This window comes from Sturnira hondurensis, unplaced genomic scaffold, assembly GCF_014824575.4.
Source record: "Sturnira hondurensis isolate 20B ecotype Veracruz unplaced genomic scaffold, ASM1482457v3 Scaffold0004136, whole genome shotgun sequence".
NCBI classification, from domain to species: Eukaryota; Metazoa; Chordata; class Mammalia; order Chiroptera; family Phyllostomidae; genus Sturnira; species Sturnira hondurensis.
In genome coordinates, this window is record NW_028076767.1 from 42873273 (window position 1) to 42889631 (window position 16359).

A 16359-nucleotide genomic window follows, 5' to 3' on the forward strand; every position below is an offset into this window, starting at 1 on the left:
CAAATCAAGCTGTTCTTTCCAAGCCATTGCTGTTAACAAGGTTTTAAAGTTAAATTTTCAGTGAGCCACCAGGGGGAGCCCAAGAATAAGTCAAAACCTCTGAGCATTGTCTTAAGATTCAGTTTCTGGCTGAATCTCAGACACTCAGAGAACTAAGATAACAAGAGAGGGAGGACCTAACATTCCCCAAGTGCCTAAACTGACTCTCCCTTCAATAGGCCCCTGTTTAAAGGACCTAGTGCTCTGATATTCAAAAAAGGATTAAATAGTACCAACTGCCAGCTAGCTATTAAAAACAATCCTGGGGCCCTGGCCTGGTGGCTCATATGGTTGCAGCGCCCTCTGGTGGTACACCAAAAGATTGGGGCTCAATTAGAGTGGGAGGCCATCCATCCAGATTGATGTCTGTGTCTGTCTGCCTCTTCCTCTCTTTCTCCCTCCCTCTCTCTTGAAGACAATAAACATATCATCAGGTGAGGATTAAAAAAAACACAAAAAACAGTCATGGGGATGTAAAGTGCCGCATAGGAAATATAGTAATATTACAGTAACTATGTATGGTGCCATACGGGTACTAGACTTACTGGGGTGATTACTTCGTGAGGCATGTAAATATATGACCCCTATTTGTACACCTAGAACTACAGTGATATATGTCAACTGTGATTGAAAACTAAATCACTTTTTAGAAAGAAAAAGAAAACCACCCCTCCCAACAGGGTCCTTAGATCAGCAGCAGCCGCATCCCCCGAGGTCAGCCAGGAATGCAGAACCCCAGGCCCCAGCCAGACCCACTGAAGCAGAATCTGCATTTTAAGAGGTGGTTCTTATACACATTAAAACTTAATAAGCACTGATAAAGGATGGTTGCCTAAAAGAGGAATGACAGCCCTGGCTGGTGTGGCTCAGTGGACTGAGCACCTGCCTGCGAACCAAAAGGTCTCAGGTTCAATTCCCAGTCAGGGCACATGCCTGGTTTGCAGGCCAAGTCCCCAATAGGGGGAGTGTAAGAGTCAACTGATCAAAGTATATCTCTCACACATTGATGTTTCTCTCCCTCTTTTTCTCCTTCCCTTCCCCTCTCTCTAAAAGTAAATTAAATCTTTATTTAGTTTAAATATTTTATTTATTTTTAGAGAGAGGGGAAGGGAAGGAGAAAGAGTGGGAGAGAAACATCAATGTGTGGTTGCCTCTCATGTGTCCTCTACTGGGGACCTGGCCTGCAACCCAGGCATGCGCCCTGACTGGGAATCAAACTGGTGACCCTTTGCTTCACAGGCCCGCGTTCAATCCACTGAGCTACACCAGGCAGGGGCGAAATCTTTTTTTAAAAACAGGAATAACATATATTAGAGATGGAAAAGTCTTTTGACAATAGAATAAGACCTTTCACATGAAAAAAAATTAAAAGGTAAAACATTCCTTTCAGTGGCTTAGAGAGCCTGTCAGCCAATAAATCTTCCACAACCAATTTCCAAGCTCCAAAGCTCTAGAAGGCAATCCTGCTCTTGACCACCTAAACTCATGGAGCGTAGAGGCAAGCCAGGATCAGCATGATCGAACTCTCAATCCCCGACTTCAGACTGCATTCTTTGCCAGTTCTCTAAATATAGCTGCTGTTTCTTTATGGGAGAATGGTGTATTCTCCCATTCTTCAGTATTCTCTATGGGAGAATACTGAACACTCACATTCAGTAATCACTCACTCACTATCAGAAAGGGTATACAATGCCAGGGAAGGTAGTCTCAAAAAAGAAAAAATGTCCAGAAAATGCAGAAAAGTGAATCAAAGACCCATATTCTATTACTCAGGGTAGAGTTAGAAAGAGGCCTTTGAGAGCCTCTACTTCAATACCCTCTTCCTGCAGATGAAGAAACGGAGGTCCATAGGGGGAAGTGACTGGCCCAGAGCCAGACAGTGAGTGACAGAGGCAGCACCAGCCTCTAAGTCTCTGTCACAAACACAAAAGATGATTGCTTATTTTAAAGCTGCTTAGATGTCCAGGGTCCCACTTGCCTCTGGGTCTCTGTGTGAGTCACTCTGTCACTATCCCTCTGCCAGACGGACGCCTCCTTTCCCACCTCCCACTGACTGCCCAGCTACCCTGCCCCTTCAGATCTCAGCACAGGCATCACTTCCTCCAGGAAGCCCTTCCGGGGCCTCCTCGGAGAGCTGACGGTACTGTACACCTAGCCCGCTGCATGGTAACTGCCTGACCACCCTCCCTGGGACCCCATTGGTCTGCCCACCACCGGAATGTCCAGCAGCAGCACAACGTACACCCGATACAAACAGCATTTGTAGACAGGACAAACAGGAGCGGGAGTAACGGGCCCCACATCACCACGCAGGCCGGCACGTGCCTGCACACAGACACGCATGCAACGTCACTCCTGTGCTGAAACGGGAGAGCTCCGGCTGTGTGCGCCCAAAGTTTAGAAACACTGACAGTTTCAACAGTAATTTTTGTGTCCATCTAAAGAATTTTTAAATGTCACGGCTGCCAAGTGGAATGCGCCTCCATACTGGGCCTCTGTAGCCTTGACATCATGCATTTATCAGTGACCTGCTAACTCCGAGATGAACCAGGCGAAGGCTCGCACACTGAGTGCCCCTCACAGCAGAAGGAGGGGAGGGTGTGGGCACATTAAAACCGTTTATCTCCCAAAACCACTCTAACCTCCCCTAACCCTCCAGACAGTTCACATCATCTTAAAATCCTCGCAGGCCAATTCTGCCGACCCTTTGAGGGGCAAGCCAAGTAGAATACTCATTAAGGCTCAATTATAAACATCTGTATGTATGTACCGAACACTTCGTCCAGGGACTGGGGACGGTGGGGCGAGAGCAGCCTGGGCGAACAATAAGCTCACAGTCTCAGACACTGGGACCACACTGTAGATTTCTAACTTACACAGCTTTCTGGAAGTTGTGTTTTATTTGATTTAGAATTTCCCAATAGTGTAGAAATACAGACAATGAAAACAAGTTTTCTTTAAATGTCTTCAGAGAAAAAAAGTTTTACCCATAACAGACAAGCCATAAGCACTTGGTTAATAGAGTAGTTCTATAATATAAAATTAATATTGATCTGGAAGGAGACAAGGAATGCTCTGATGAGATTTCACATCTCAGAGTCAAACTAAGAGTGGTTTGAGAAAACGGCAGACTAAGAGAATACAAATGTTTCCCTTGCCTCCCCAAAGAACCACCCCAGATACAACGGTAAAGGGCCCTTGACCTGGGCAGGCAACGGTCAGGCGCTGCACTTGGGTAAAATGGCACAGTGATCCTGAAAGGACGACAATGAGAAGTCGCTGGAGATGCTTTCTTGTCATTAGAGGCCACACCAAGAATGTTTCTGCTACTCAATAAAATGCCAGCTGCATCACCAACCAAAGTAAAAGGCCACGCTTGCCCATGCGGTCACAGGCCCCCCACACCAGCAGGCTTCCAGCCCGGGTCACAGGTCCGCCAGACACGACACTGCCCGGCAGAGCAGGGAGGGGAAGAGACCACCTAACGGCTTACATCTAGAAAGATGAAGGCTAAGCAGACATATGACGGTGTGGACTGGATGAAAGCGGACTTATTGCCAAACACTGGGGTAGTGAAAGGGGCATCTTTTTAATAAAGAAAACGGAGTAATACTTTAGATAACAAGGGGCAGTCTTAGGAGAACTCACTGCCTCCAGGTGGAGTGAAACCAGGAAATCGCGGAAAGAACAGAACTCCAGGTCCTCCCAGAAGCGTCCCCTGGTGGGTGGCAGGCTGCACCGCACAGCAGCAGCCGGGCCCTTGGCCAGACCCAGGGCGGCGATGGCCCTCACTCTGCACTTCCTTTCTGGGGAAAAGATTTTCTCTCTATCTCCACATTCCCCATCTTCGCCCTGGAGCTGGAGCAGGTGGCTTACACCTGAAGAGGGATGACTGCTACCAGGACCTTCCAGGGAAGGGCGGCTGAGTGATGATTGGTCATGTCGGCGTACGGTTAGCCCTGTCAAAATTCTGGACAAAAACCCTGCTTGCATTATCAAGAAAGGAGCAGAATGAGACCTTAAGAAATGACAGACGCTTTTACCACATCATCTCATTTGATCTCCGCACAACGTTATATAGCAACTCCTACTAGAGACATTTTTTTAAACTAAATAGGAAAATAAAAATTCAAATGTTAGGGGACTTTGAGCCAAGATGGTGGAGGAGTAAATGGAAGCTACACTGACCTCCCTCGGCCCATCTGGAATCACAGCTAAACTGCAGAGAAATCATCCCGAATAACCAACCACCTGAACACCAGCTGGAACGAAGCCTCATAACCACGGACAGGCGGAAGAAACCACTTCACCACAACGAGACCAGCAGGCAGAGTGGAGGCGGCGGAAGAGGGCTGGCTGGGCTCCCATGCGTGGGAGCTCAAGTCCTAGAGGGATATTCAGCAGCTGGGGGGTTCCCCCTGAGAAGTGTGGGGTCTAAACCCCAAGCTGGGCTCCCCAGCATACAGCACCAGAGCCGGAAAGAAACCCAGATAACATCCACCTGTGAAAAGCAGCAGGTTTCTGTCCGCCAGTGAGAGCTGGCCAGAGATGCAGAGAGCCTCCTAAGGGCCCACGCACAAAATTTCACTGGAAGCCACTTGCCCTGGGCTCTGGCAGAGGGAGGGCAGAGTGGACTCGAAACTCAGGAGGGAAGTCTGGGGCTGGTGGCTCTGGGGAGAGAACTGAAGGAATGGCTGCCGGGATCCCTGTGCTGAGTCATTCCCCATAATGCGGGAGTCATCTTTCCAAGTGGCATCAGCCTGGGAGGAAGCAATAGCTCCGCCTGCAGGAATAACTCTGCCCCACCCTGTGGAGCTTAAGCCAGGCTGCTGAGTAAAGACTGAGGCCGTATTGCTGATTAGTTTAATAACTAGTGTGGGTCTCTGAGAACTCTGAGACTTTAGCTGACCCTTCCCTGGCCCACCGCTGGTAAAAGCTGGCCTTGATGCCCAGCCTGGTTGGTTCTGTGCACACTGTGCGCAGTGCGCAGTTGCTGATAGCTCCAAACAGGTTGACCAGGGCCAGTCACAAGCAGTGCCTGACGAAGGTCCACACCAGAGTCTTTGCAGAGCCACCTGATAGACAGAAACAGAGACAACACAGCAGCCAAAATTGGAAGACAAACAGACCCCAAATAAAAGAACAAGAGAATTCTCCGGAAGAAGAACTAGATGAAATGGAGGCAAGCAATTTTTCCGATAGAGAGTTTAGAGTAATGATTATAAGGATACTCAAAATCATGAAAAAAAAAAGACATAAAAAGACCAGTCAGAAATAAAGAATGCAATGACTGAAATAATACCCTGGAAGGAAGAAACAGTAGGTCAGATGAAGCAGAGGATCAAATTAGTGATTTGGAAGACAAGGTTGAAAAACACCCAGGCAGAGCAGCAAAAAGAAAAAAAATTTAAGTATGAGGAGACCTTAAGAAACATTCTGGAGAACATGAAGCATAACAGCACCCTCATCGCGGGAATACCAGGAGAAGAGAGTGAGCAAGGGATCAAGAAAGTATCTGAAGAAACAATGACTGAAACTTCCCTAATCTGATGAAGGAAAAGACACCCAAGTCCAGGAAGCTCAGAGCTCCAAACAAGTTGGACTCAAAGAGATCTACACCAAGCCACATCGTAATTAAAATGACGAGGCTTAAAGACAAGGAGAGAATCCTAAAAGCTACAAGAGAAAAGCAGGTAGTTACCTATAAGGGAGCACCAATTAGACTTCCACCTAATTTCTCAACAGAAACATTTCAGGCCAGAAGGGAGTGGCATAAAATATTCAAGGTGGTGAAAAGCAAGGACCTACAACCCAGGTTACTTTACCCAGCAAGGCTATCATTTAACATCGAAGGAGAAATAAGGAGCTTCCCGGACAAATGTTAAGGGACTCGCTCCAGGTTACAGGCTCTGTCAGCATCAAAGCTGGAACCAGGAGGAGAGCCTGTGCCTCTGAATTTCGGAGGCCAGCCTTGGGGACATCACCTGGGTGTTCTGGGCCCCGGAGGCCCCTCCGGGAGGGGGCTGGGAGCAAAGAGCACAAACTGGCAATCACCCCACGGCCCTCGGCCCCTGCCCTCGCTCCTCCACGGCCGCCACCCACCACCGCACAACCACAAAGCCAGTTTTCCGCCCTGCCGTTCAAAGACAGGAATAGAGGAAACCGTTGTGGTGGCAAATGAGTGCTTTTCCAAGACGTTCTGTACCAAACCATCTGCACTGGAAAATTCAAATGAGGACCAAATGGAGTTTTTCCCTCACACGCTTCACCCTCCTGATGAGAGACAACAGAGCTACTTGATTCTTTAAACAGGAATTTATGGACCCATTTTGGTCATTGCAGCTTTATTTTTCTGTTCTTTATGCAGAGTGTTCAACCTAGCAGACAGAAAATATATTTTAAATGTACTAGATACTTACATATCGAAGGGTTGTAACCAGTGGGTTTGGCAGTGTATTCAAAGCAGGCCTTAACCTTGAGGCTGTATAAAGTTAAACACGTTTGTTAAAAGAAGCATTATTGCAGTGGAAAGAAACCCAACATCACATCCCCTAGCTCTCAACCCCTCCCACTGCTCACCGATGAGCGAATTCACTTGACGTGTTCACTGGACAGATTCCGCTTCCCCCTGCCCGCCGCAACCCAATCTTCCCCACGGCCCCTCAGGGCCACACGGTGGCCACTGCACAGCAGGTGTGTGAAACCTGGGGTGGGGGGACCAGAGGGCACAGCAGGAAAGCTCACCAGATCCCGCTGGGCGCCCCACAGACTGTTTTCTGGAGGAGATCGATCCTGGTGGGTGTCACCGTGACGGTTTTCTGGATGTTAATCACAGGCCGGGACCTGAAGGCAGAGGAGTAGGACAGCGGCTCAGCCTCGGGCTGCCCTGAATGGAGGACGAACTCATGGTGCACGGAGGCGTCCTCAGGTGCCCGCACAGGGAAAAACTGTCCCCCTACCCCGCCACTTGTTTCCAGCTACTAAAGAAAGGAACTGTTAAACGTAACATAAAACCTGATCAGGTGCTATTTATTTAAACATTTTAAATGACATGTAAAATCACAAAATGTTCTATAGTTTCAATAGCAGAATTTTTTAACTGGAAGTGCAGCATGTGAAGTTATGTAAATGTTCCCGAATTTTGCCCTGATGGGTGTGGCGGCTCAGTGGGTTGTGCACCATCCCTGCTCGTGGGTTCGGTCCCAGGTCGGGGCATGTGCCATCGTGGGCAAGAGGCAACCAATTGATGTTCCTCCCTTGCATCAAGGTTTCTCTCCCTCTCTTTCTCCCCCTCCCCTCTCTCTGTAAAAATAAATAAAATTTGTTTAAAGTCCCAGAGTTTTTAAAGTTCTTAGGCAAATAGTGTCTCCGTCCCCACCCAAACTCCTAAGTCACTTTGTACATCCTTTCGGACACGTATTACAGTCTATACATTGGTTACAAACACTGTCTACAGTTAAATATAAAAATATACATGTAATTCTTTAATGATAAATTTCGTGTGTATTACTGCTTTCCCCCCCATTAATTAATGAAGATTTCCGGCCTTCTCACATCTATCCACATAAATCTAGTTGATGGGTTTTCCCAGCTGGGGGTGCTGTGTCGTGCCGGTGGAGCCTCCTGTACTTAAACGGTCCCTAATCGGTAGGCGCTCACGTTGTTTCCAGGCTCTCAGCCCTGACAAACCCCCTAGTACAGGCATCTAAGCATGTGTTTGAATTTATCTGTGGGATAAATTCCTAGCAGCAGAATTTGAATCAAAGAATACGTACATTTTAATTATGAGTAATCTTGCCAAATCACACTTCAAAAAGGCTATACCCACACACACCTAACACCTGGGACGCTCACCATCGGGGCTGCTACATGCACCTGAGTTCCAGTGACACAGGCGGTGCTGAGCTCTCAGGTCTACAAACATCTGCCCTGCCTTCTCCTCCCCAGAATCACCCATCTCCAACCTCACGGCCTTGTCCTCCTGCTGCCAGAACTGACCACAATCTTCCCGCCCCACAGCACCGCTTCAAGCAAAACCCCGAGTCCCCTGGCATGTCCAGTCTCTGCCTCACCGCAGCCTCCCAAACCCTCAGGAAGCAGGAATTCCACACCTTTAGTCCTCCTCACCACATAAAAGCACCTTCTCTCCCCCTCCCCTACTCTGCCCCACCTCCCACAGCCAAAGAGGCCGCTGCTGGCCTGTGACCTGTCCTCTGCCGTAGGCACAGACAGGCCCCTGTGTGGAGGGGGAGGGTGGGAGACCTCCTGCCTCCGTCACCTTCCTTCCGGCCAGAACCTAGCACAGGTTCCCTGGTTGCATCAGCACGTGGATTCCGCTAGACTGACTTTAGTGGGCTTGTGGTAAACCCAGCCACCCTGGAGAAGTATTTAGATGGGAAGATGCATTCCCATTCCAAAGAACTAGACTGAACTTCTGGAATCAATCTACCAGTAGGCGAGAGAGATCACGAGCGCACTCACGGGGGATGTGAGAGCCAAGAGAAGGCAGACGCTGCCCACAGTCTGTCTTCATTTCCCTTCATCTTAACTGATTACCTTTCTACTGTTACTTTACATCGAGGCACTGCTGGTTTCTACAATGTCAACTAGATACACTCAAAGTGTTGAGATCATACGTAAAAGGCAAAATTCACAGGATTTTTTTAAACCAGTTGCTGCGGATGCTAAAGTGTTGTAAATATCACAGTAGTAAGGCTTTAATGCAGCGTAAGTTCAAAAGGAAGTATTTTAATACACAACATCCACACATTGCTCTGAGTGCATGTTAGACATGAATCACGAAAATTTTGTCTTTAAGACATGAAGCAGATCTACGGGCTCAGCCGTCTCGTGCTAACTGGCATCTGCTCACTAACGACCATGAAGTTCTAGTACAATTTCATGGGGAAATGCCCAGGACCTGAAGTTGGGGAGAGTGAGGTGCTAAGCCTGTTCTTCTTGCAGGATCCAGTTTAAAAGCTCAAGCAGGTCCTGGGCCTTCATTGCCTTGTTTGTAAAATAAGAGTTGGTTTGCCCTTTGTTATCAAAGGATTGTGAAGTTTACTTCCATACCATCTATGAGAAAAAATAGAACAATTTTACAGGGCTTGCAGTCAACCAATTTATGAGGATAGGAAAGTAAGGATGTTAAAATATCAATTACATCCGGATGGAATGTTTAACTAACTAAAGTCTCAATTACCAAATCTTGGTACAGGAAGTCAAGTCTTCCTGATACCTGAGGGCTAAACCTCAAACTACATCTACAAGTGCACACTGCTTTCTGATGGAAACTTTGCTGAAATAGTTCAATGTTATATACTCTTCTACCTTTTAAGAATGCTGAATATTTTAAGGTTACCTATGGGAACAGAGAAATGGGTGTAAAGCAGCATTAGAGAACCACCAGGTAAAACACTGAGCGACTGCTTTAACCTCGAGGGCACACTCCGCCACACCACGCCCACTGTGCCGTCCCAGAAGGCCCAGGCGTCCAGGACGAACATGCATCACTGTGAACACCAACCCCTGCTGACAGGGCTCTTTCCTCCCCGTGCTCACTCTTTTCCCAATCCCAGACACATGTTCATTTAGTCACCACTTGTGACCTAACTTTTTCCTCAGTTCAAAATTAGCGAGATTTTACCAAATAGCTTTTTATTACATTGCTGTATGACTTGTAAAGGAAAAATCTTCAAAGTCACACAAGCTTTCGTCTTTCGAAGTATAGGCATTGCAAATTTCAATTCAAAGGGTCAAAATTTTAGTGTATGTGTTTAGTGTATGTCAGATTATTGACCATGCTTAACACACCTGAAAATAGTCACTGAGTCGGAGAGGGAGCCAACGGCAACGTCAGGGTAGGAATTCCTATCAAGGTCCATATTTCCAGCAATTGAATATCCAAAGAAACGCGAGTTGCCCTCGAGAACCTGAAAGGAACAGGCAGGCGTCAGCATGGACAGTGGGCACTGGGATGAGCCTCAGACCCGCGCTTTGAAAAAGACACACAAGTTTCTCTGGAACTGAAGCTTAAGAGTTCACTTATGAGCTATACTCGATTACCAAGAAATCATAAATAAGTATACATAGGCAGCAATACTTCATACATTGCATAAAAGTCACCTGATTTACACTGTATCTCAAAGAATAAAAGCCAATTTTCGATGAGCTTGTTTACTGCATTATACTAAGTCAACCAGGGTATTTCAAACCAAGCCCCTCTAACTGCCCCACCCTCCATAAAATCACAGCCGTCTGTTTGTTCTGCCCAGTTTGTCTCTGTTTAGCCGAATTCTACTAAAAGAAACAGACCCATCGCATCTAGGTACAGGGCAGCACAGTCTTTTCCTTTGGACTGCTCTGATTTCTGACTTGTCAAAGGCATTTCACAATTAAAACAAGTCACTGCATTTATACCTATTTCCAGGCTATCTTCAAATAATACATTTTTTAAAATATACAATTCATACTATTGTAGATTTGTAAAATAAAACATGATTAGTGAGTGGAAACATTTACTTAAATCTCAATAGTTTATTATAAGGCAAAAAGCCGAGACAACCCCCGCCATGGTAGAAATCCAGGTGGATTGGTTACCTGTGTGGGTTTGGTGTTTATTCCGTTCGCAGATCCATGATAGATAAAAACTTTTCCGTTGCCATCGTAGGGAGCCCCAACGGCAATATCTACCAACAACATCACATTTCAACAAACATTACCTTTTGAAAACATCTGAATAAATGTTTTAAAGTAAGATGGCCTAAGTTCTCATCAATTAAATTTTCTATAATTCATCACCACTTCACAATCTATCACTCTACCTGGGTAGCCATCTTGATTCACATCGCCAATATTTTTGACGGCAATGCCAAACATAGAATCTTTGGTTCCATTAAGACGAACCGGCCTGACGTTCTTCCATCTGCCTTGCTGGTTGATGTAGACGTACACTGCGCCGCCGACTCCTCCGTCTCGATCAAAATACTGCGGGGCGCCAATAGCTATGTCTTGCCACCTAGAAACCCAAGGAAGGAAGAACGGTGAACCATCAGCTGGAACAGCGAGCTCGGGAGGAGGAGAGCAGCAGCCGGGTACCAAGGACACAAAGGGATGGGACAGACGGGGCGGGCCTCAAATCTGGAATTTGTATCTCACCAAGTCAAATGCTTTTTAAAACCAAAGAAAAGTCATGGAGGGTGGAAACATGAAGCCGGTTCCCAAGTCAGAACCACAGAGCGGAGAGGCGCCAGGGAAAGGCTCCGTGGCTCCCTGCCTTCCCCTGCAGACCCAGACCGGCACCACCCATGCACCAAGTTTGTCACCAACCCCGCCTTTCAACGGGACATTCTGGGTGTTCCAACTGTCACTCAAGAAGCCAACGAACAGAGTCACCAAGGTGTCATTTTTTTAGCTGGCTTTCCCCCAAATTTCAGTCGTTACAGACCCACTCCCAAGACACAAGTGAGAACTAGAAACTGAACCAGCTGTAGCCCGGCAGCCCAGGGAGGATGACTGTCTCCTACCAAAACATACCGCATTTTTCAGACCATAGGCGCACTTGGGTTTTAGAGAGGAATATAGGGGGGGAAATTGAAGGAAAAAAATGTGGTAAAATATTTGATAACATAAATAAAATATTTCACCAGTGTAAATGTAAACAGAACTCAACAGCAGCATTAACAACTATTATTCCTCCCAAATTTGCAGGGGGTCAGAGGGAGTGCACCTTGTAGTCTGAAAAATACAGGTAAGGGATGGAGACACGATAGGATGGGGAAAACTTGGCAGCAAAAATACTTTGAATCCACTAACCTGAAAGGATGGCTGGCTCTTCTCAAGGCCTACAGAAGCCAGAGAAGCAGCGATGCCTTTATAAATGTAAAATAACTGGGGCTCTCACCCATCTTTGTTCAGGTCCACCACTGCCACATCGTAGCCAAAAGAAGAAGCCAGACCTTCCCCCTCAAATATGTACTCGGGGAAAAGATGTGCAGACTTCAGTTCTCTTCTTAGCAAAACCACAGCTCCACTGTGATTGGCTCTCGGAGCACCAGATACAAAAGTGATGTCATCTTTAGAAATAATCCCTTTTCCTGAGTCCAAAGAAAAGCCTAGAAAAACAAAACACAGGTCACATCAACTGTTTGTTAGGTTTTGAGCACTGGTAACATCACTATCTTTTCCTTCCGCTTCCCACCTCACTCCTCCCAACCATCCCCACCCGCTCTCACGTGTACGGCACAGAAGCATCACAGAGCAAGGAAGAGAGGTGACAAGTAGAAGTGGCAGGCATTTCACTGCTTTCTATGGAACTATATTCAGACTTAAAGGGAAGAACCCACACTACGTAGCACCTGTGTAACTGGAATCATGACGCATTTCTTCATTGTAAGAATCAGTTCAAACCTTATTTTAATACTAGAACCACTATAACTAGAGATCAAACTAGATACTGAATTATCACAGTAAACTTACATCATACACACAGACACACAACCTGACGGAGCAGAACTGAGTGCACGCTGCGTGGTTCTGCTGTAACAAATGATTCGTAACATCCCACTCATCCGTCTGTCTCCTTGGCAATCACAGAGGCTAACGCCATCAGTACTCCAGAGGGCAGTTCATCATTTTGAACCAACTTAGTTCTCAGATGCGCACATGCAAACAAAACCATGATTGATGAGGTACGGTATTTGAGAACGTCCATCAACAATAGAGGTGAGCAAGTTGTCATCCCGTATCAATTACACATTTGTTGGGAGGGGCCAAAAACACCAGACACCTCATCATAAAGCCTCAGGCAGGATGTCAGATGACAAGTGTGAGATTCGGTCAGGAGCAAATGTAAATGCCCCTATCAAGGCCATTCAAATTAAACAAGCATTTCTACAGAAAGGTGCGGCAGATGCAGAATAGTATTTCAACATAAGCCCGCCCTTTTCACTGGGTTTTATTTATGGCAAGTTTCACCATTACTGTTGCAGTTCTCAAAATATGAAGTGAGTCGAAAAACAGGATGAGCCACCAGTTCAGCACAGGGCGATAGAATCGAATCCAGCTCTGAACACCATCTGGCAGCAGAGCCTCTCTGCCTGGCATGCTTTTGACCTGTGCTTCACTTGAAATGAAATAGAAAATGAAAAGGTTTATGCTCTGTATGGATCAAAAAATTTTTTTAAATGACCATGACCAAGACAATTTATTTGTCACCTCAGAGGTCACAAACCTAGGTAGCTATTCATCATCACATTGGGGGAAGTGTCGGGCTGCTCCCTGGGAGGCCGTGTTTTATAAACAAACTGATCGGGGTTTGCGTAGGAGACGCTGGTCAGGAACAGCAGGCCTGTGCACACACGAGGGACAGAGGGACGGAAGACAAGCAGTTATGCCGGGTAAGAGGCACCATGGCGCCCGCCACTCTCGCCGCACGATGAGGCCACGCCTGGCCAGCCGCTCTCCTTGCCAGCTTCCAAAACTTCCAGAAGAGCCATTTTACCCTCCAGACCTGCCGATTTTGAGAAATGACAGGTGCATGGATGGCACGCACAACTAAAATGGAACAATACAAATGACTTTTTTCTAGGCATCCACTTCAGAGGAAACCCATTCTTAAAGCAGCAAATGTATTTTGCATCCAAATGTTCTAAGAGCAACTAAGTTTATAAAATCCACAGGCCTCTATCATACTATCATAAAGGCCAAAATGTTGATTTCTTTCTTTAAAAAAAGATTTTATTTATTTTTAGAAAGAGGGAAACAGAAGGAGAAAGAGAGGGAGAGAAGCATGGGTGTCAGAAACACTGATTGCTTACCTCTTGCCTGCACCCCGACTGGGGACAGAACTCATAACCCTGGCAGGTGCCCTGACCGGGGACTGAACTGGAGACCTTTGCGCTTTGAGGAACAACGCCCAGTCAACTGAGCCATTCCACTGAAGGTAAAGTGTTGGTTTCTTGCCCAGAGCCATTAAAATTAAATGTTTCTCACCATAAACTTACCCCTAAACAACCATTTGAAGAGAGGCTGTCTGTTAATGTATAGTCAAATAAAATACTGGTTTCTTGGTAATATTTACCTTGGAAAACCATATCCAGTAACTGAGACTGAAAACTGCTTGGCCCCGTGTCCCCTTTATGTCCTGAAAAGCCATCCACACACCCAGCAAGAGGGACAATAATACTTATTTTACAATATTGTTGGGAGATCCAACGAGACCTGCACGGCAATAAGTGTAGGTGCTTGACACCTGGTGAGTGTAACTTCCCCTTCCATCCTTTAGGCCCCAAAGGCTCAGTCTTAGGGGTGGGGGGAGTGTCTGAGAAATGTTTTAAATTAACAGTGCTGTTCATACACGCCTATAAAATTAGAACTTATTTTTTCAACTTTACTTTTCAATAACAGTTGACATTTAGGTCAATTTTTAAGAATATGTTTAATTTTAACATATTATTCAGAAGTATTCTTATATCTCTACCTATTCTTTCCTTTTTCCTTTTCATTCATTGTTCTAGTAATATCTTTGGCATATGGGTACTTTTCTTTTAAAAAAATAGGTTACTATTTGAGTTTAGGAGATTTTTTACATTTTTTCCAAGAAAAGCACAGTAATTATTCTTTATGTCACTTCATACCAAGAATTAAAGCCTTTAAAAGCCTTTGTGCAATTACCATAATGGCACATGAATAATTTAGGACACCCATTAGTAATGCAAACAAGCCTAAGGAGCTAAGGAATGGGCACTTAGACCAAATCTGGGTGTCCTCAAAGCTGCTTCCTCGGGCCAGCTCAGCCACCGGGAAAGCCCCGGGCCACCCCGCCCGGGGCCCTGTGACATGGGGGCCCCAGTCCAGAAGCAGGGCCAGCCCTTGGAGAGAGGCAATCACAGAGGAAGGCCATGGGGGTCCAGACTTGCCACTTAAGAGTAACTTCATTAAATGGGGCTCTTTGGAGTTTCTCTAGAGAGAGGCACTAAAGGAGAGGGCAGGCAGCTCAGCTTACTAAAACCCATGCATTTCCCCCTCAGCTACATGAACTGCCTGCTTCAGGTTGCACAGGCCAACATTCGCTCAGGAAACAGACTTCCACGCAGAGGACAGATGGATCTAGGAGACAGCCGGTTTCCTCCCGACTCGAGGGAGCCCAGGGCAGAAGGGAAGGATCCCAAGCATCAGTCAGAATGTCTCTGAAACACCTAGGCCTAAATCAAATTCCAGTAAAAGCAGCCACAGGCCCCTGGCTCCACCTGACCTACTCTCAGCCTCCAAGTCCAAGGTCTTGTGAGAGCAGTGTGCCCCAGAGGCGTCTGAAGAGATAGGTGTGCCACCTGCTCTGGTTCCTACCTAAGTAACTGTTAGCAGGAACAGGAACCAGACTCTCATCGTGGTCAGTCTCTCCACCAACTTCGTAAGGCCCATCTTCAAAGATGTTCATGTCAAAAAAAGTGTTATTCTTTTGCTCTACACGAACGATCCCTAAAGAAATGAAATGGTAAAAAACAACAAAATGAAGATGAAACAAAATAAAACAGGTGGTTCCTGTAAAACATTCCTGGTGTTACCACTAAGTGCAGCAAGAAGAGTTCGGAGGAAAAAAAGGCAGAAAAAAAAGAGATGACTTTTGAGGTTATTAAAGTTAAAAAATCACGTTCATGCAAATTTTTATATCAAAGAAAGTTGTTCTGGTATTAAAAAAATATGCATGTTCATGAATTATCTTTACAATGCCATGCAAGTGGATGAAAATGGAATGTTTACTTGGTTAATTAAATCAATTTTTCTAAAATTATATGAATCTGATACTTTATAGTTTCTATAATCCCAAATCAATTTATCTTCTTTACTACAGTATAACAATGAAATTAATATTTTGAACAGTTCTTCATTTTAACCAATACTCATCTTTTAAAATTTTTCATTAGTAAGATTTTATATACTAAACCCCCTATATGACTTTAAAAAAAAACACCTTTTAAATCAGGGTTTATAAAGCAGATAAGACATGTTTCCCATAAATTAAAACATACATGATTGATGGGTGTGTCTATTGTTTTTGTTTCACTATGCGAGGCATCTATTCTTGCTGAAATAAAGCTGTTTCTAAACTCAAGCGTTGCACAAATAGCATGAAGTGGAAGGTCCGATCGGCAGTGGGGAGACCTCAGGCTCCCACTCCCAGGAGGCGCTCGGATGGTGCGCACACGGGGGAGGCTCTTCTCCAGGGGCGAATCCGGCAGGAATTTAACAACTTGGAAATTTTTGAATGGAAAAGGAAAATTTTCTCTTACGTTTTTTCTGACTAGTGAAAATGTCGTAACA

General features: G+C 45.8%; 1 protein-coding gene across 2 annotated transcripts in view; it reads right to left on the reverse strand.

The window, feature by feature from the left end:
* The window catches only part of ITGA6 (integrin subunit alpha 6), a 70077-nt gene that overhangs the window by 19505 nt on the left and 34213 nt on the right, over positions 1-16359 (reverse strand). For both annotated transcript variants that reach the window (XM_037044454.1, XM_037044455.1), the window contains exons 5-11: positions 15385-15516; positions 11942-12152; positions 10863-11056; positions 10639-10727; positions 9853-9971; positions 6784-6882; positions 6459-6520 (exon numbers count right to left, since the gene is read on the reverse strand). In XM_037044454.1, the coding sequence (XP_036900349.1) occupies positions 6459-6520; positions 6784-6882; positions 9853-9971; positions 10639-10727; positions 10863-11056; positions 11942-12152; positions 15385-15516 (906 nt within the window). The remainder of the gene's footprint in view (positions 1-6458; positions 6521-6783; positions 6883-9852; positions 9972-10638; positions 10728-10862; positions 11057-11941; positions 12153-15384; positions 15517-16359) is intronic.